This window comes from Globicephala melas, chromosome 1 (genome assembly GCF_963455315.2).
Source record: "Globicephala melas chromosome 1, mGloMel1.2, whole genome shotgun sequence".
NCBI classification, from domain to species: Eukaryota; Metazoa; Chordata; class Mammalia; order Artiodactyla; family Delphinidae; genus Globicephala; species Globicephala melas.
Window position 1 is genome coordinate 180,338,336 of NC_083314.1, and position 20,334 is coordinate 180,358,669.

A 20,334-nucleotide genomic window follows, 5' to 3' on the forward strand; every position below is an offset into this window, starting at 1 on the left:
CAGGTCCCAGCTTAAGGATCACCTCCAGAAATACCCCAGACCCCTGCCACCACTTGCCCATCCCCAGATGTCAGGTTTGCCCCTCCGGAGCTCTCACAGCTGCCTATACTTCTCACCACTGTTCAGACTGTTTGTTTCCTCCATTTTCCTCAGTAGACCTGGAAGACGGGAATTAAAACTTGTTCATTGGTGTGTCAGTGGTGTGCCTAGAAGGCTTCCAAATTTTCTGAAAATAAGGAGATATGCTAAATTTAGAAGGAAAACATCATAATCATTGGACAGGTTTATTGAAGCTGAGAAGTTTTCTCACAATCCAAATGGCTTCTGGTACAGGATGTGTGACACCTTTCTGACCACAAGGCCCCATCCACCAAACCAGGACAGATCAACACCTGTTTATCCTGGAATATAATTCAGCATTAAGATACTGCCACATGTGGACTCTGTGGCTGGATACAGATCAAGCTCTCTGGAACGTCTGTTTGCACACTTGGCCTTCACAGAACATTTCCTAGGGGCAGGGAGGAAGGGAAGACGAAAGAAGATGAGTTGGCATGTGGTCTATTACTATTAGTCACAACACTTCTGACACCAGGTACGCGGTGTCTTTTCCAATCCCATGTCTCCAACCCTCTGACGCCAAACTGGATGGTCAAGAATTTTTCTTTTTTTAAAGTTTCACTTTTACTTGTATCTTTCTTTCTCTTTTTTAAAAAATATTTATTTATTTAGTTGCACCGGGTCTTAGTTGTGGCAGGCAGACTCCTTAGTTGCAGCATGTGGGCTCCTTAGTTGTGGCATGCATGTGGGATCTAGTTCCCTGACCAGGGATTGAACCCAGGCCCACTGCATTGGGAGTGCGGAGTCTTATCCACTGCTGGAATGGCCAAGAATTTACTTCAGTTCTGACACTGAGGACGAGAGCTAGTGCAGACCCCACAGGTCAAGGGCTTAGTCTCATGAGATTGCCCTTACTTCAGACATCAGTCACAAGTCCCAGGCCACCTATACTTCTGACCGAACAACTGTAAATTGGGGATTCCCACAACCCCCTCCCCTCAGGTTCAATACTTTGCCAGAATGGCTCACAGAAACACTCTTTACTTGTACTTACAGATTTATTGTAAAGGATGCAACTCAGGAAGAGCCAAACGGAAGAGATGCATAGGACAAGGTATCGCCGGGGGCGGGGCGGGGGGGGGCGTTTGGCAGGGCGGGCAGAGCTCCAGGAGGGCTACCCTTCCAGCACTTCTATGTCTTTACCAACCAGGAAGCTCTCTGAACCCCCTTACGTAGGGGTTTTTATGGAGGTTTCATTACACAGGTATGATAGCTTAAATCACTGGTCATTGCTCATTAACTTAATCTCCAGATCCTCTTCCCTCACCCAAGCTCAGGGGCTGTGCTGAGAGTTCCAGCTTTCTAATCCGGCCTTGATCTTTCTTGGGACCAGCCCCCATATCCTGAAGCTATCTAGGGTCCCCAGCCACCAGTCAGCTCATTAGCACACAGAAGACACTCTCATAACTCTGAGATTCCAGGGGTTTTAGGAACCAGGTACAAAGACCAAATATTTATTCATGTATGTATGTTTGTATGTATGTATACTCTATTTTTTTGGAATTTTTGAATTTTATCTTATTTATTTTTTTATACATCAGGTTCTTATTAGTTATCCATTTTACACATATTAGTGTATACATGTCAATCCCAATCTCCCAATTCATCACCCCCACCCCTGCCACTTTCCCCCCTTGGTGTCCATACATTTGTTCTCTACATCTGTGCCTCAATTTCTGCCCTGCAAACCGGTTCATCTGTACCATTTTTCTAGGTTCCACATACATGCGTTAGTATACGATATTTGTTTTTCTATTTCTGACTTACTTCACTCTGTATGACAGTCTCTAGATCGATCCACGTCTCTACAAATGACCCAATTTTGTTCCTTTTTATGGCTGAGTAATAGTCCACTGTATATATGTACCACATCTTCTTTATCCATTCGTCTGTCAATGGGCATTTAGGTTGCTTCCATGACCTGGCTATTGTAAATAGCGCTGCAATGAACATTGGGGTGCATGTGTCTTTTTGAATTATAGTTTCTCTGGGTGTATGCCAGTAGTGGGATTGCTGGGTCATATGGTAATTCTGTTTTCAGTTTTTTAACTAAAAATACTCCATACTGTTCTCCATAGTGGCTGTATCAATTTACATTCCCACCAACAGTGCAAGAGGGTTCCCTTTTCTCCACACCCTCTCCAGCATTTGTTATTTGTAGATTTTCTGATGATGCCCATTCTAACTGGTGTGAGGGGATACCTCGTTGTACTTTGGATTTGCATTTCTCTAATAATTAGTGAAGTTGAGCAGCTTTTCATGTGCTTCTTGGCCATCTGTATGTCTTCTTTGGAGAAATGTCTATTTAGGTCTTCTGCCAATTTTCTGATTGGGTTGTTTGTTTGTTTAATACTGAGCTGCATGAGCTGTTTATATATTTTGGAGATTAATCCTTTGTCCGTTGATTCATTTGCAAATATTTTCTCCCATTCTGAGGGTTGTCTTTTTGTCTTGTTTGTAGTTTCCTCTGCTTTGCAAAAGCTTTGAAGTTTCATTAGGTCCCATTCGTTTATTTTTGTTTTTATTTCCATTATTCTAGGAGGTGTATCAAAAAAGATCTTGCTGTGATTTATGTCAAAGAGTGTTCTTCCTATGTCTTCCACTAAGAGTTTTATAGTGTCTGGTCTTACATTTAGGTCTCTAATCTATTTTGAGTTCATTTTTGTGTATGGTGCTAGGGAGAGTTCTAATTTCATTCTTTTACATGTAGCTGTCCAGTTTTCCCAACACCACTTATTGAAGAGACTGTCTTTTCTCCATTGTATATCTTCGCCTCCTTTTTCATAGATTAATTGACCATAGGTGTGTGGGTTTATCTCTGGGCTTTCTATCCTGTTCCATATATCTATATTTCTGTTTTTGTGCCAGTACCATATTGTCTTGATTACTGTAGCTTTGTAGTATAGTCTGAAGTCAGGGAGTCTGATTCCTTCAGCTCCATTTTTCCCCTCAAGACCGCTTTGGCTATTTGGGGTCTTTTGTGTCTCCATACAAATTTTAAGATTTTTTGTTCTAGTTCTGTAAAAAATGCCACTGGTAATTTGATAGAGATTGCATTGAATCTGTAGATTGCTTTGGGTAGTATAGTCATTTGCACAATATTGACTCTTCCATTCCAAGAACATGGTATATCTCTCCATCTGTTTGTGTCATCTTTGAGTTCTTTCATCAGTGTCTTATAGTTTTCTATACAGGTACAGGTCTTTTACCTCCTTAGGTAGGTTTATTCCTAGGTATTTTATTCTTTTTGTTGCAGTGGTGAATGGGATTGTTCAAATATTTATTTTTATTGTATCACAGCTTGTAAGAATCATCCCAAGAGTATCCATAGAGCAAGGGTCCTTCTATCCTCTGCTTCGGCAGAGTTCTTGGCTATGCCAAAGAAGGATGCATGCAATTTGAACATTACTTCTTACAGCCAACTAATCTGAATCCTCAAACAAATTTGTGTTTTCTTTGTAGGTTCATGTTACATTTTTGTGATGGCAAGTTTCTTTTTCTTTTTTCTTTTTTTGCAAGTTTCTTAACTTTGTTTTTATTGCCAGAAGAGTGTGAGATTTGTCAATCTAAGAATCAAAATATCTTCAATGTCTTTGTAATCAAAGACTCCCCAGACTCTCAAATACCACCCAAATCCAACTTTAAGATGAGTGCTCTCATTTTGTTTTCATGGATCTCACCTAGATTTCACATGTATGTTGAGACTTAAAAAAACAGAGTTGGAAGCACCCATTCTTGTCAGACTTAGATTTGAATCTCTACTCTGCAACCTTGGGGAATTTCTAAATCTCAGTCTCTTCATTTGTAAATGGGAAAAATAGTGTCCCTTTCACAGGACTGTCTTGAAGACTAAGTGAGAAAATGCACTCAAAGGATTTAGCTAAGTAATCACACGCAAAATCATCACTCAAAAACTGTAAGCCAGGGATTCCCTGGTGGTGCAGTGGTTAAGAAACTGCCTGCCAATGCAGGGGACGTGGGTTTGAGCCCTGGTCTGGGAAGATCCCACATGCCGCGGAGCAACTAAGCCTGTTCGCCACAACTACTGAGCCTGCGGCTCTACAGCCCGTGAGCCACAACTGCTGAGCCCACATGCCACAGCTACTGAAGCCCGTGCGCCTAGAACCCGTGCTCCACAACAAGAAAAGCCACCGCAACAAGAAGCCTGTGCACCACAACAAAGAGTAGTTGCTCACTGCAACTAGAGAAAGCCTGTGCTCCGCAACGAAGACCCAATGCAGCCACAAATAAATAAATAAATAATTTTTTTTTTTTAAATGTAAGCCATTGTAACATACCTGTATGGCAGGAAGAAATTCTCATTTTAAAAGCCATAATTAAGCCTTTATGTACAATTTTGTACCCTCTAGATTATATTGAGAAATTATTGATTAGGTTGAGCTATAATTTGTATGGTTTTTAAGTGCTGGTGGCATAAGAAATTGATATACCCTTTTGGAAGCGAGTAAAGCAACAAAGTAGCAGGAGGCAATGATGTCTCTGACAACACTGATCCTCTCGCAAAAAATTCTGTTTATATGAATTTAAGAAATAGCTGAGGGCTTCCCTGGTGGCGCAGTGGTTGAGAGTCCGCCTGCCGATGCAGGAGACGCAGGTTCGTGTCCCGGTCCGGGAAGATCCCACATGCCGCGGAGCGGCTGGGCCCGTGAGCCATGGCCGCTGAGCCTGCGCGTCCGGAGCCTGTGCTCCGCAACAGGAGAGGCCACAACAGTGAGAGGCCCGCGTACCGCCAAAAAAAAAAAAAAAAAAAAAAAAAAAAATAGCTGAAAACACCCTGAAATATTCCTGGACATTGAAATTAAAAAAATGTTTTATTAATATGAGAGTTCATGAACCTGATGGAATATTATGCAGCCAGTTTGCTACGTTATTATATGTATTCAATTTATACATGATGAATTCAATAGGGAAATTATTTAGAAACCTGGAATATGTTTTTCTATTGAATGAAAAGGAAGAATATTCTAACAGACTGGATGGTAAGATACCAAACTGAAAACAGTGAGTTGGGATGATAGGATTGCTGGGCATGGTTTCCTGTTTAGCATTTTCTTTAATAATCTCATCAAAAATAAGAACACTCAACAAGAAAATACAAACAACCCTATCAAAATAATGGGCAGAAGACCTAAATATACATTTCTCCAAAGAAGACATACAAATGGCCAATAGGCACAGGAAAAGATGCTCAATATCGCTAATTATTAGAGAAATGCAAATCAAAATTACAATGAGGTACCAGCTCACACCAGTCAGAATGACCAGCATTAAAAAGTCTAAAAATAACATATGCTGGAGAGGGTGTGGAGAAAAGGGAGCCCTCCTACACTGTTGGTGGGAATGTCAATTGGTGCAGCCACTATGGAGAACAGTATGCAGGTTCCTTAAAAAAAGTAAAAATAGAATTGCCATATGACTCAGCAATCCCACTACTGGGCATATACCCAGAGAAAACCATACTTCAAAAAGACACATGCACCCCAATGTTCACTGCAGCACTGTTTACAATAGCCAGGTCATGGAAGCAACCTAAATGCCCATCGACAGATGAATGGATAAAGAAGGTGTGGTACACATATACAATGGAATATTACTCAGCCATGAAAAGGAACGATATTGGGTCATTTGTAGAGATGTGGGTGGGCCTAGAGACTGTGAAGCAAGTGAGAAAGAGAAAAACAAATATATATTAACGCATATATGTGGAATCTAGAAAAATCGTACAGTTGAACTGGTTTGCAAGGCAGAAATAGAGACACAGATGTAGAGAACAAATGTATGGACACCAAGGGGGGAAAGCAGGGGTGGGGGTGGGGTGAAATGAATTGGGAGATTGGGATTGACATGTATACACACAAATATGTATAAAATAGATAATAAGAAGCTGCTGTATAAAAAATAATAATAATAAATTAATAAATACAAAAAAACCCCAAAGAATTACCATATGATCCAGCAATCCCACTCCTGAGCATATACCCAGACAAAACTATAATTCAAAAAGATACATGCACCCCTATGTTCATAGCAGCATTATTCACAATAGCCAAGACATGGAAACAATCTAAATGTCCACTGACAGATGAACGGATAAAGAAGATACGATACACACACACACACACACACACACACACACACACACGACGGAATACTACTCAGCCATAAAAAAGAACAAAATAATGCCATTTGCAGTAACACGGATGCAACTAGAGATTATCATACTACGTGAAGTAAGTCAGACAGAGAAAAACAAATATCATATGACATCACTCATATGTGGAATCTAAAATATGATACAAATGAACCTATTTATGAAGCACAAACAGACTCACAGACATAGAGACCAGACTTTTGGTTGCCAAGGGCGGGGGAGGGAAGGGATGGACTGGGAGTTTGGGGTTAGTAGATGCAAACTATTACATATAGAATGGATGGACCACAAGGTCCTACTGTATGGCACAGGGAACTATACTCAATGTCCTGGGATAAACCATAATAGAAAAGAATATAAAAAAGAATATAGGGCTTCCCTGGTGGCGCAGTGGTTGAGAGTCCGCCTGCTGATGCAGGGGACATGGGTTCGTGCCCCGGTCCGGGAAGATCCTACATGCTGCGGAGCGGCTGGGCCCATGAGCCATGGCCGCTGAGCCTGAGCGTCCGGAGCCTGTGCTCCGCAACGGGAGGGACCACAACAGTGAGAGGCCCGAGTAACATAACTGAGTCACTGCTGTACAGCAGAAATTAACACATTGTAAATCAACTATATTTCAATAAAATTAAAAAAAGAACAAAACAGGGCAAGTACCAGGTGGAGTTGGTCCCCTTCAATCCAATGGGTCCAGCCTCTGTTCTTCTTTTGCCCCTTCTGCACACAGGTGAGTCTGTCATTGTCCCAGATGACCAAGCTCTGCATGAGGGATGGGAGAAAATACTGGTTTGCTCTAGCAACATCCTCAGGTATTACTAGGGAAGGTGCCAAGGTAACCTTGCAAAACTAAAAGCCTACGTCATTTAATTTTTACCTTGCATTTTCTGTTATCCAGGCCTTTGTTATCCTCATCAAATTCTTCTCCAACTTTAAATTTCACAAGGTAGTTCCTGAAGCTGCTGTTCGTGTGGATGGTAAAAGAATCCCCATTCTGCTCAATCACTTTCTGTGGTTTCAGCAGCCTGGCTATCTTACGCGTGGCAAAGTCAATATCTTAAAAATAAGTTTTTAGAAAGAAAAGAAGACATTTCAACATTTCCTTGAGATGCAAAGACTAAGAATTTGGCAGCTGTCCTCAAAATCATTGCATTTGATGGCTAGTCTTGCTTTTACAACTTCAGTGTCGTCTCCTGACAAAATTGGATCTACAGGGTCAGCTATCCTGGCAAATCTCCTTCCAGAGGCTGATTAAAAATCTTGAACAGGGCTTCCCTGGTGGCGCAGTGGTTGAGAGTCCGCCTGCCGATGCAGGGGACACGGGTTCGTGCCGGTCCGGGAAGATCCCACATGCCGCGGAGCGGCTGGGCCCGTGAGCCGTGGCCACTGGGCCTGTGCGTCCGGAGCCTGTGCTCCACAGCGGGAGAGGCCACAACAGTGAGAGGCCCGCATACCGCAAAAAAAAAAAAAAAAAATCTTGAACAGCTTTCAGGGAAAGTTCATTTGGCTGGCTGTGCGTTAGGTGATGGATTTGAAGCTGGGCATGGCAAAGACAGTTCTGGGAATCCCCTCTGAGGTTGACAAGAGGACAAGGAAGCCAAGGGGACTGGGCTCAGGCCCCAATCCAGCCTCAGTCACAGATGCCTTTTTCTGCTTTATACATTTACACTTCCAGTTAAGACAGCATTTGAACAATTTCTGAACACAGGGAAAACAAAACAAAACAAAACAAAGCACCTCTAACAAAAAAGAAAAACAAACAGGGAATTCCCTGGCAGTCCAGTGGTTAGGACTCGGCGTTTTTACTGCCAAGAGCCTGGGTTCGATCCCTGGTCGGGGAACTAAGATCCTGCAAGCTGTGTGGTGCAGCCAAACAAAAACTTAATAATTTAAATTTTTTTTTAATTTTAAAAATTAAAACAAGAAAAAAATTAAAATGAAAAAAGAGGAAATAAAGCACCTCAAAAAACATTGTAATCATGCAAATACTACTATACATTGAGAAATCTTTAATAAGCTTTAAAAGAGTCACACACCAAAACATGGAACACTGAGACGATCAGCATTTTGGTATAGACAGCTCCCATTAAGTGGCTATCAACCCATTAGGTACTAGAGGTAAGGGTTGCTATTTTATTTTATTTATTTTATTTATTTATTTTTAACATCTTTATTGGAGTATAATTGTTTTACAATGGTGTGTTAGTTTCTGCTTTATAACAAAGTGAATCAGCTATTCATATACATATATCCCCAAATCTCCTCCCTCTTGTGTCTCCCTCCCACCCTCCCTATCCCACCCCTCTAGGTGGTCACAAAGCACCCAGCTGATCTCCCTGTGCTATGCGGCTGCTTCCCACTAGAGATCTATTTTACATTTGGTAGTGTATGTATGTCCGTGCCACTCTCTCACTTCGTCCCAGCTAGGGGCAGGACAGGAATAAAGACGCAGATGTAGAGAATGGACTTGAGGACACAGGGTTGCTATCTTAAATAGGGAAGCCAAGTGCCATTTCAGCCAGAGCTGAGGGAGATGACGAAGTGAGCTGTAAGCTGTGCAGATTTGGGGGGAAAGAAGTGTAAGACAGAGGTCACAAGGATCCCAGGAAGGGCGTGCCAGATGGTCTCAGGAACACCCAGGAGCCTGGGGTGGCTGGAGCAGAATGAGGGAGATTGAGGAGGAGGAGGAGACCTAGAGCTGAGATGCGAGGGGACAGTAAGGACCATCGGGCTTCAACCCAGAGCAAGATGGAGTCAGCTGGGAGCCACTGGAATGTTTAGAGCAGGTGACACGATCTGACATGATCAGGCAGTCACAGCGATATGCTGGCTCGTCACCCTGGACAATTCTATGAGTCACAGGGCATGGTTCTCCTATTTAGGGACTGTCCTATTACGTAGAATAAAGTTTTAGGAATCTTCATTGCAGAGACTTGCGTACCTCACTGCAGGTAGCTTGGTCCCAGAGTTGACCCCTGTTTTAATTTGTTTGCCTAACAGATTCGGTTTTTCCTGACACGACTGCCATTTGCAGTTAGCTGTGTTTAGCTGTGCTTCTCGGGGCCAGGTGCCTCATACTTCCATTTCCAGCCTAGAAAACGTGGCCAAGCCCTGAGTAGGGGTCCTTCAGCATCTCATTAGCCCCCACCCATTTCTTTTGTCTTCTTAAAAATTTTTTCTCTTTTTTTGGCCTCGCCACGTGGCTTGCGGGATCCTGGTTCTGTGAACAGGGATTGAACCTGGGCAGTGACAGCGCAGAGTCCTAACCACTGGACTGCCAAGGAATTCCCAGTCCCAGCCATTTCTAAGCTCAATGATAGTATAAATGTTTTAGAATGAAATAATGCCATTTGCAGCAACATCGATGGACCTAGAGATTATCATACTAAGTGAAGTAAGTCAGAAAGAGAAAGACAAATACCATATAATATCACTTATATGTGGAATCTAAAATATAAATATCTACGAAACAGAAACAGACTCACAGACATAGACTCACACCCCTCTTGTGGCTGGCAAGAGGGGTGGAGTGGGGGAGGGAAGGATTGGGAGTTTGGGATTAGCAGATGCAAACTATTATATATAGGATGGATCAACAACAAGGTCCTACTGTATAGCACAGGGAACTATATTCAATAACCTGTGATAAACCATAATGGAAAAGAATATGAAAAAGAATACAAACGTATAACTCAATCACTGTTTTACAGCAGAAATCAACACAACATTGTAAATCAACTATACTTCAATAAAATTTTTTTTTAGTTTTTTTAACCTAGAACTCAAGTTTTTAGCATGAAATGCAAATGATCCAGTCTTTACTTGTTTTCAGCAATGTTTAAACATTGAGGCTAAACCCTTAAAATATTTATCTGATTATTAAAATGACCAAGCCAAATTTAAAATAGTTATCACAGACTTTCCTTAAACCCTATTCTGTATGTGGAACAAAAACAAACAAGAGGGCTTCCCTGGTGGCACAGTGGTTAAGAATCCGCCTGCCAATGCAGGGGACATGAGTTCGAGCCCTGGTCCGGGAAGATCCCACATGCCGCAGAGCAACTAAACCTGTGTGCCACAACTACTGAGCCCGTGCTCTAGAGCCTGTGAGCCACAACTACTGAGACTGCGCTCTAGAGCCCGCGAGCCATAACTACTGAGCCTGCATGCCACAACTACTGAAGCCCACCCGCCTGGAGCTCATGCTCCACAAGAGAAGCCATTGCAATGAAAAGCCCGCACACCTCAACGAAGAGTAGCCCCCACTCACCGCAACTAGAGAAAGCCTGCGTGCAGCAACGAAGACCCAACACAGCCAAAAATAAATAAATTCAAACAAACAAACAAAAGCAAACAAACAAGAATCCAAACTTTAGATAATTACATCAGTTATGCTTTTACCCTCAGTGAGATGATTTGTTGCTAGTAAATTTATAATTAGTACTACTGTTACTGAAAGCTCGGCCTCTCTGCGCACCGGCGCCTAATCAAATCCAGGAGACACAGTTTTGGGTGAAGTAGAAAAGGAGAGCTTTATTGCTTTGCCAGGCAAAGGGGCACACAACGGGCTTTGGCCTCGAAAAACTGTGTGTCCCAACCCCAGAGGATTTGATGAAGGGTTTTATAACAGTGGTTCAAAGGCGGGGAAGTCTCTGACAAGATTAGGGTGTGAGCAGGGCTTGCACTTCCTTAACCTCATCTCATGTGGTCATCTCCTCATCTTAATGAGCTTCCCTGGTCCCTTTAATCTTGCCTCAGGTGGTTTCTTGGCTGCAACTTCTTGATTAGCAACTGTTGGAAATCCGCCCCTTGGAACTCAGGGAAGGTCATGGAGGCTGGAGTCTTGCCTGTAAGAAATGGTAGACAGGGAGCTCCCTGGTGGCGCAGTGGAATCCACCTGCCAACGCAGGGGACACGGGTTCGAGCCCTGGTCCGGGAAGATCCCACATGCAGCGGAGCAGCTAAGCCCGTGCGCCACAACTACTGAGCCTGCGTGCTGCAACTACTGAAGCCCACCTGCCTAGACCTTATGCTCCATAAGAGAAGCCACTGCAGTGTGAAGCCCGTGTACCTCAACGAAGAGTAGCCCCCGCTCACCGCAACTAGAGAAAGCCTGCGCACAGCAACGAAGACCCAACACAGCCAAAAATAAATAAATAAATAAATAAATTTAAAAAACCGGTGGACAGGGACTTCCCTGGTGGTCCAGTGGTTAAGAACCTGCCTTCCAATGCAGGGTACTCAGGTTTGATTCCTGGTTGGGGAAATAAGATCCCACATGCTGTGGGGCATCTAAGCCCCCACACCACAACTAGAGAGGAGCCCGCAAGCCGCCACTAGAGAAGCCTGTGCCACAACAAAAGATCCTGCGTGCTGCAACTAAGACCCGACACAGCCAAATAAATAAATAAATATTTTCAAAAAAGACGAAGAAATGGTGGACAAAAGAAGGCCTCCGTGCGCAGGCCGCACTCGGTTTCACTACCAAATTGTAAGATTGTCACTTAACAGATTTGCAGTTGCAAGGTTGGCCTTTTTAAAGATCAAAATTTAAATTAGCTTAAGTTCTGGTCATTTTCTGCCAGGTCTACACTTACCATGACCTCAGTGGCCAAATGGCTTTAGTGCTCATAAGGCTTTTGTCCAGGTCAAACCATGCTTTTCCACACCATTAGATTTTTCAGTAGGAAACAAGACATTCCAGCAGGAGAAGGAAACAATCTAAAGGATGCACATCCTATTACAAGGATGTGTGTGAGCATACACATTTTAGGGCAGGATCTCAAAGAGGCCAACACAAACATTTACTTTTCTAAACTTCATGTGTTCACATTAACCCTTCATCCCAAAGCCACTTCTAATCTTGAGGCAATGTGGGTCTTGGAGCCAAGAGATATTGGCTTTAAATCCAGTTTATGTGGTAACCTTGGACAAGCTGGTAACATCCCTGCCTTCTCATGTTCATGAGATTAAAGGGGAGTCCAGACAAGATGGTCAAGCCCTTGCAGGCATTAGCACAGCATTCTTTCCTGCCTAGAGCTTCACACCTTGGGTCTTCCTTTGCTATTGTGGGGTCCACCAAGAACTCCCAAATCCAGAGCTAGCTCCTCCAGTCTTTAGAACCCAAGCAAACTTTCTTCAATGTCCAAAGGACAAATTGCCTTTCTTCTCCCTGCAATTTGGCAGAAGCTAGGAAAGCGCAGTATCAGAGCCATGTTGGGGAGTTGCAGGATCAGCCCTAGTCAGAAAGGAGTAATTTTCCCCCTCAAAAGAGATGCTGGGGGACTTCCCTGGTGGCGCAGTGGTTAAGAATCTGCCTGCCAATGCAGGGCACACGGGTTCGAGCCCTGGTCCGGGAAGATCCCACATGCCGCGGAGCAACTAAGCCTGTGCGCCACAACTACTGAGCCTGCACTCTAGAGTTCGTGAGCCACAACCACTGAAGCCCGCGTGCCTAGAGCCCGTGCTCCGCAACAATAGAAGCCACCGCAATGAGAAGACTGCGCACCACAACGAAGAGTAGCCCCTGCTCGCCGCAACTAGAGAAAGCTCGTGTGCACCAACGAAGACCAAGTGCAGCCAAAAATAAATAAATAGATACATTTATAAAAGAAAAAACAACCATAAACATTTTTAAAGGGAGAATCATTTGGGGAGGGGGTCAGAGTCTTTGCTCTCTTCCACTGTGTGCAGACTTTCAGGGTGGTGTTCTAGGAATCTTGTGCTCAGTCTGAAGTTACCATCATCCACCTGGGTGGAGACCTTAGTTCCCGCATAAGAACTCAAGCATAAGAACTCTGAGATGCTCATCACTGAATGTTCTTTAACAGATTGTTATGTATATTCCTTGAGGAGGAACAAGGACTCTGCCCCAAGGCTGCACTATTGTTTCTTGACTGCTCCTCCTTTGTTTCTGCACTCCCTACTTTCCCTGATAAGCAACTTGAATCTTACCTTTGGAACTCAGGGAAGGTCAAGGAAACTGAATGAAGCCTACTTCCTACAAATAAGAAAGGAGGGAAACAGAAAGGATTTGTACCCATGAGGGCCCCACAGGATTCTACTCAGTTTCAGAATCACCTAAGAATCTGGTTGAATGCAGATACTGATTCCATAGATCCAGGATCTGGGAGGAGGCACAAGTGTCTGCATTCTAAGGAGTTCTGCTGGTCCTTGAGTAACAAGACCCTACAATCATCTGGATCTGGGCCCCTATTTTGCCCAGGAAAAATGCATTGACCCTGGAGTCTATGTTTTTACATGTGGAAGGCAGAAGAGAGTGTTTGCCACACCAATAGCCATGTGTGCCAAATCATTTTCTTCCCAGGGTTTTGGCAACTGGCAATAGGTTTTAGGCTGATTTCAGCTATTGTATAAAATGCTAATGTAAGCAGATAGGTTAGGGGGTCCCCCAGAGAAAGAGAACCCGGCTGGCTTTCTTGACATAAGAGAAACCATTTTTGGCCTTGCCATTTTTATTTTTTTGGTGTTGCCTTTTATTTTTATTTTAGTTTAGTTTAGTTTTTGGCCATGCCGTGTGGTATGTGGGGTCTTAGTTCCCCAGGGATTGAACCCACGCCCCCTGCATTGGAAGCACAGAGTCTTAATCGCTGGACCACCAGGGAAGTCCCATGGCCTAGCCATTTTGTGATCTAAGCCTGGCCATAATGAGTGCCCTTGAGCAGGTCTTAGTAATGCAGGAACAAAGGAAAAGCCGTCAAGAAAAAATAGTTCAGCAATAAAAGAGTCCTACTTCCGTAAGCAGCTATTTTGCCCCTTTCCTGCTTGCCTATTTCTGTTCCCCTTAAACCTTAATTATGACAATGACATCACTAGGTAACATTTAACCTAACTCCTGACTTATGCTCTACTAAATGTCCACAATGCCTTGCCTAACCTGTTGATTCTTTCCGTAGATTAAAAGAAGTAGGAATGAAGAATTAAGTAAAGAATGACTAGTTTTCTACCCTCAGCAACTCCCTGAGCAAATTTACAGGCAGACCACACAGGCAAAATAGCATCCAAAGGGAGATCAGGAGAAGTCAGCAGGTTTGCAAGCAACGGAAAAATGACGAAGAATCTGACCTCCTACCTTAATAATTAACTGAGATTTTTTCCCCCTTTTTCCCTTTAAAAACTTTCATGGCTGAGCATAATCTTTGGAGTTGGTTTTGGGACATGAGTCCAACTTCTCCCCAGATTGCCAGCTTTTCTGATTAAAGCGACTTCCCTTTCTACCAACACTTGCCTCTTTAGTACTGGCTTTTGAGCAGAAGCGGAACCTGAGTTTGGTAACAATTCCTCCTCAAGGAATATACAGAACAATCTGATATAGTCTTAGTTCCACAGGAACTAAGGCCCCCACCCAGGTGGAGGATATGATGGTGTTAACCCTCCTGAGTTGAATCAACTAAAGCTTGGACTCTGCCCAATTCTATGCTGAATCCTCCTCTGCGCAAACCCCTTCATGAATATGCATATACCCTTAGCTTAAAACTTCACCAATTTTGCTATTCAGGGAGACAGTGCTTTGGGAAAGATCCACAGTGTTGTCCTTACTTGCTGCAAGAAATAATAAGTCCTTTCTTCTCCTGATCTTTGGCTTGGTTGTGTCTTTTGGCTGGACACCCACCAAGAGGCGAACCCAGATTTCAGGTAACACTAAGAGATCCCTTGGTTTGTATTTTAGACACTCTAGAATATTGAATCTGATCCAACCACCTCTAACAGATGGGGAATCTAAATGAACTCAGAGGTTATATGACTTTGATTCTATTACCAACAATCACCAGCTAGTTATCTGGGTGTCCAGTTTGGTGGTCTGTTATACTAACTAGTCTCTACTCCAGCATCCTTAGCACACTTATATTTCTTTTGGGAAACAGACTGCAAATAACAGTTGATGTGTTGTCTGGATCTAATATCTTTCTGGAACCCGAACCAAATGTAAAAAAAGGAGTAGTGAGGCAGGATATTGACTCAATACTCTATGGCTTAATCCTTTGTGAAATGGGTTGGATGATAAATGAATATAGTTAATGTAAATAACTAGCCTCTGTTGGCCTCTAGGATCTAATACAGTGGCATATAATTGATAAGCTTCTACTGAAATCACGAAAAAGAAAGTATCAAACAAGGGGTCATAGCAGAGCGTAAAGAAAAGCAAAACAGTATTGGGGACAGGTGAAGGATTCCATGAATACACATTTGAAAAACACTAATTGCAACACTCAGAAGGCTCCTTTGCGATACGTGACAGGCTTAACAAAAGATGACTTCGCACACTTGAAATGCTGACCCTGACTCCATTCCCTGTTTTCTTCTCTAAGAAATTTGCTCTAAAAGCCATGGAGGGCCTTCCCTGGTGGTGCAGTGGTAAAGAATCCACCTTCCAATGCTGGGGACGTGGGTCGAACCCTGGTCTGTGAGCTAAGATCCCACATGCCACGGGGCAACTAAGCCCACACGCCGTAACTACTGAGTTTGCGCGCCTCAGCGAGAGAGCCCCCCTGCTGCAAACTACAAAGCCCAGGCCCTCTGGAGCCTGTGCGCCACAACTAGAGAGAGAAAACCTGCATGCCACAACTAGAGAGAAGCCTGTGTGCTGCAACAAAGAGCCCGTACCACAACGAAAGATCCCGCATGCCGCAACTGACCCAATGCAGCCAAGTAAATAAATAAATAAACGCCAGCCATGGAAATGGTTAAAGAGAAAGAGCATAGCAAGGCAAAATTCAAAGCCATCCCCTGGTCTTTAGCACGTTATCCTCCGTAAAAAAGCCAGATACTAGCCAGAGAAACCAGGGAAGAAAGCACTTATGGTAACATGTCGCCGCTAATTTGGGGGTGAGGAGATTAAGTACATTATCAGGAATTTACTGCTTTTGGGAAAAGTCATCATTAATTCCTTCTTATGAATGGGAAAGAGAGGAAATGAGATTCAGGTGAAGGTAGAATATGCCACCCTCAAATGTGCCACTTTTTCATAGTGACTATTTTGAAATGAAGATGATTGGGAAGCAGATAGAAGAAAAACTCTCTGCCCTTCCCCCAGAAGCAGGACATAATTGTGTAAATGTGTCCCCCCCCCGCCCCGTACCAGGTTGGACAGAAGTTAGGGAGACAACACTAGATTCCTATCAGCCTAGAGATGGCATCAGATTTTACATAATAGACTTTACGAACTAGCTCTCATTTTCCGTTAGTTCCTCCATGTATTTATCTTCCCACAATTTGCCACCCCTAGGAAGTCAAAGCCCTTTTCTTTGTCTTGTCACTCTTTGCTGAGATGCCACATAACCAAGTTCTAACCACTCTGAGATGCTCATCACTGAATGTTCCTGTGTGTATTCACCATGCATGTGCTAACAAACTTCTCTTTGTTTGTGTCTTGTTACTCTTTTTTAAAATAATTAATTAATTAATTTTTGGCTGCACTGGGTCTTCGTTGCAGTGCTCGTGCTTCTCACTGTGGTGGCTTCTCTTGTTGTGGAGCATGGGCTCTAGGTGCGTGGGTTTTAGTAGTTGTGGCACGTGGGCTTCAGTAGTTGTGGCTCGCGGGCTCTAGAGCTCAGGCTCAGTAGTTGTGGCGCACGGGTTTAGCTGCTCCGCGGCTTGTGGGATCTTCCTGGACTAGGGCTCGCACCCATCTCCCCTGCATTGGCAGGCGGATTCTTAACCACTGGGCCACCAGGGAAGTCCCTACTCTGTCTTTTTTAGTCTAATTAACAGGGCTCCAGCCAATGAACTTAAGATGGGTAGAGGAAAAATACTTTTTCCTTGCCTATGAGGTTTTGTGTCAGTATGAATCAGATTTAGTTTGAGAAGTTCCAGACTTCCCTACTTAGTGTGAGAAAGGGAGGGGAGAATCTTACCATAGGCTGGGAGATCTTAAAAACACACAGGAGCCTTAGAACCGTACGTTTCAAAGTGGTTAAAATGGCCGATTTTATGTTATATTTATTTTAGCACAATTAAAAGAAAAAAGAAATAAAATGGATCCCCCTGCTCTCAGTTTACAGATGGGGAAACTGAGGCCCAGGTCAGATAATGAGGAGGCGGAGCCAGAGCAGTCCCCAGGCCCCTAGACTCCCAGCAACTCTGGCCCAGCTGTCAATAGCGCCACTGATGGGTGTCATTTAGGCGAAAGTGCTTGGCACAGAGTAGGTGCTCAGAACTATCAAGTCTGAAGAATTAAACTAAGGGCAGGACGAACTAAGAATCGGCACGGAAGGGAGGCGTTCTACAGTCCCGGCAGGAAATAAACTCTTGAGGCCCCGCCGGCCCCCTACGCACCCTGGAGGCCCCCGCGTTCCCTTCCCTCCGCGCCTAGAGCGCCGGAGCCCAAGCCGGGCAGGGGGCGGTGGAAGCGACCCCCCCCCAGACGGCCACCCACAGTCCTCCCGGCTGGAATTGGGCCCCGGGGTAGGGGGGGACGGGGTAGTGGCCTCTGAGGGGTCTGGGTTTCTTGACCCTCCTCAAGCCCTCGAGGGAAGGAGAAGCCAGAAAACTGAAGATTTCAAACGTAGCTCCCGAACTCCACCGGGCACGAGAGTCACCTGGGGGCGCGGGCGCGGCCGGAGACCGGCTGGGGAAGGTCCTCTGGGGCCCGGGAATCCGCGTCCCGGACCAGCTCCAGGTGATGTTGATGCGGCCGGCCGGGACCTCCCCGGGACGGCCACTGGGCTCGGGGAATCCCAGAGCCGCCGCCCGGAGCCTCGCGTTCAAGCGGCTGCGCAGCGAGGTTCTCTCGGGAGGGGCTTCGGGCCGGGGCGCCCCCTCACCCGGGTGGACCCCCATCGTGTCCCCGAGCCTCCCAGCGAGGTGGGCCCATGCCACCCGCGCCCCCTCCTGCTTGGAAGTCCGCGATAGGACAGGAGCCTCGGCCGCGGGGTAGAGACGCACGGGGCACCGGCGGACACACGGAAGGGCAGGCAGAGAGACTCGCGGACGGGGGAGAAAGAAGGACGGGGAACGGGTGGGCGGACGGGGGACAGGAGGAAGGACGGGAGGGACCGGGACATGGGCAGACGGGTGGGGGGGCAAGGGGATGGGGGAGACCGAAGGATGGGGCGACAGGCAGACCGACTGGAGGACTGGCAGACGAACGGGGGTGGGAGTCCGACGGTCAGACGGACAGACAGCGAGACGGAGGATGGACGGGGGTGGGGAAGCGGGGTAACCGGCGGATCCTCAGGCAGACGGGGGGACGGAAGGACGGACGGACAAGGGTGAGGGGAGACAGGGAGACTGACCCACAGGACAGCCCGGCCTCCTCCGCCCTGACCCGGACGCGCGGACGGAGCCCGAGGCCCCCGCACGGCCCCCCTGGCCCTACCTAGGGCCAGCATGTAGCCCTCCAAGTTGTCGCTGCTGAGCAGGTTCCAGGTGCCGCTGAGGTCGGCGGGCATGGCGGGGCTGGGGGCGGCACTGGCGGTGGGCGGTGGGGACTCGGGAGGTAAATGTGTGGCAGGGGAGGCGGGGCCTCCGGGAAGCCCGCCCCACTCTTGGCCTCCTTCGCCACGCGCTCCTGGATTTCTGCTACCTCCCTTTTGGAGATAGCTCAGTTTTCCTTTGGGCTTCCTCCTCTCTGCTTTAACTCCAAACCGTGATCACAGCCACACTGTTTTCTCTGCCTACACGTTACTAACCAAGGGATCTCCTTCAAAGGCATGGCATTGATTACTGTGTCAGCTGCAAATAATATACCAATAAATCCAACTCCAGTGGTCTCAATAAATAGGGGGTTATTTTCCTTACCTATCAAGCAGCCCTGGGATAAGCAGTTGCGGGTGATGATACGGCAGCTCCATTGTCACGGAAGTGGCACCTCTGTGATTCTCCTGGCTCTGTGATTCCTGCCGGTCACCTCACTGTGATGAGTTGGCTGCTGGGCTTCCAGCCGGAACATCCACATTCCGCGAAAGAAGGGGTAGAGCACCACTTGCCATTATCCCTTCATCAGATTTCTGTTTACCCTCATTGGCCCAAACTGTGTCTTATGCTACTTCTAACTGCAAGGGAGCCTGGGGAATCTAGTATCCAGTCTTTAGCCTTGTCAGTACAGAAAGGCCAAAGAGTAAGGTGTTGGGAATGTGGTCTAACCTATAATAGCCAAAAACACCCTCTCTATAGGCTGGCTCCAAGACTTACCTGTCCATTTCTTTTCTTTTATTTCTATTTTTTAAAAAAATGTTATTGGAGTACAGTTGATTTACAATGTTGTGTTAGTTTCAGGTGTACAGCTTATCTGTCCATTTCTGATCTCTCCTGTGAGCTCCAGACTCAAGTATATTAATAGCCAACATTTATTGAGTGATTACTATGTGTATTATCATTTATCACAAAATGCTACCTCTCCAATAGTTACTTTAGTATCTCCATTTGACAGAGACAAAACCTGAGACACAGAGAGGTTAAGTAACTTGCCCAAGTTCATACAGTTGGTGGAAGAGTCTGGATTCGATCTCAGGCAGCCTGACTCCAGAGCTCATGTGTCACCTCTCACTGCTTAAGATGCCTCTCGGGACCTCCCTGGTGGTGCAGCGGTTAAGAATCCGCCTGCCAATGCAGGGGACACGGGTTCGATCCCTGGTCCGGGAAGATCCCACATGCCGTGGAGCAACTAAGCCCGTGCGCCACAACTACTGAGTCTGTGCTCTAGAGCCCACGAGCCACAACTACTGAAGCCCACACGCCTAGAACCTGTGCTCCGCAACGAGAAGCCACCGCAATGAGAAGCCTGCGTACCACAACGAAGAGTAGCCCCCGCTCTCTGCAACTAGAGAAAGCCCACACAGCAACGAAGACCCAATGCAGCCAAAAATAAATAAATAAATTAATTAATTTATTTTTTTAAAAAAAGAATGCCTCTCGATGTCTCCCCTTGGATGACTTAAAGGCATTTGAATGTAACATATACAAGGCAGAAAGCATAAAACAAAATTATTCCTTGGCTTTCCTCATCTCCGTAAATTGTACCACTAGTCACCCGGTTGCTTAAGCTCAAAGCCCATTTAGACACTGGATTTCTCCCTTCTCTGCTCACC

The 20,334-nt window shown here is 45.4% G+C and overlaps 1 protein-coding gene across 1 annotated transcript; it reads right to left on the minus strand.

Moving 5' to 3' along the window:
- Positions 1-343: 343 nt before the first annotated feature.
- RBP7 (retinol binding protein 7) lies at positions 344-18,716 on the minus strand. The gene is made up of 4 exons (XM_030879013.2): positions 18,624-18,716; positions 7,164-7,342; positions 6,947-7,048; positions 344-511 (listed from the first exon to the last, which is right to left on the minus strand). Exons 1-4 carry the CDS (start codon positions 18,694-18,696, stop codon positions 461-463), a joined length of 405 nt encoding a protein of 134 aa, XP_030734873.1. The 5' UTR covers positions 18,697-18,716; the 3' UTR covers positions 344-460.
- Between the last annotated feature and the right edge of the window lie 1,618 nt (positions 18,717-20,334).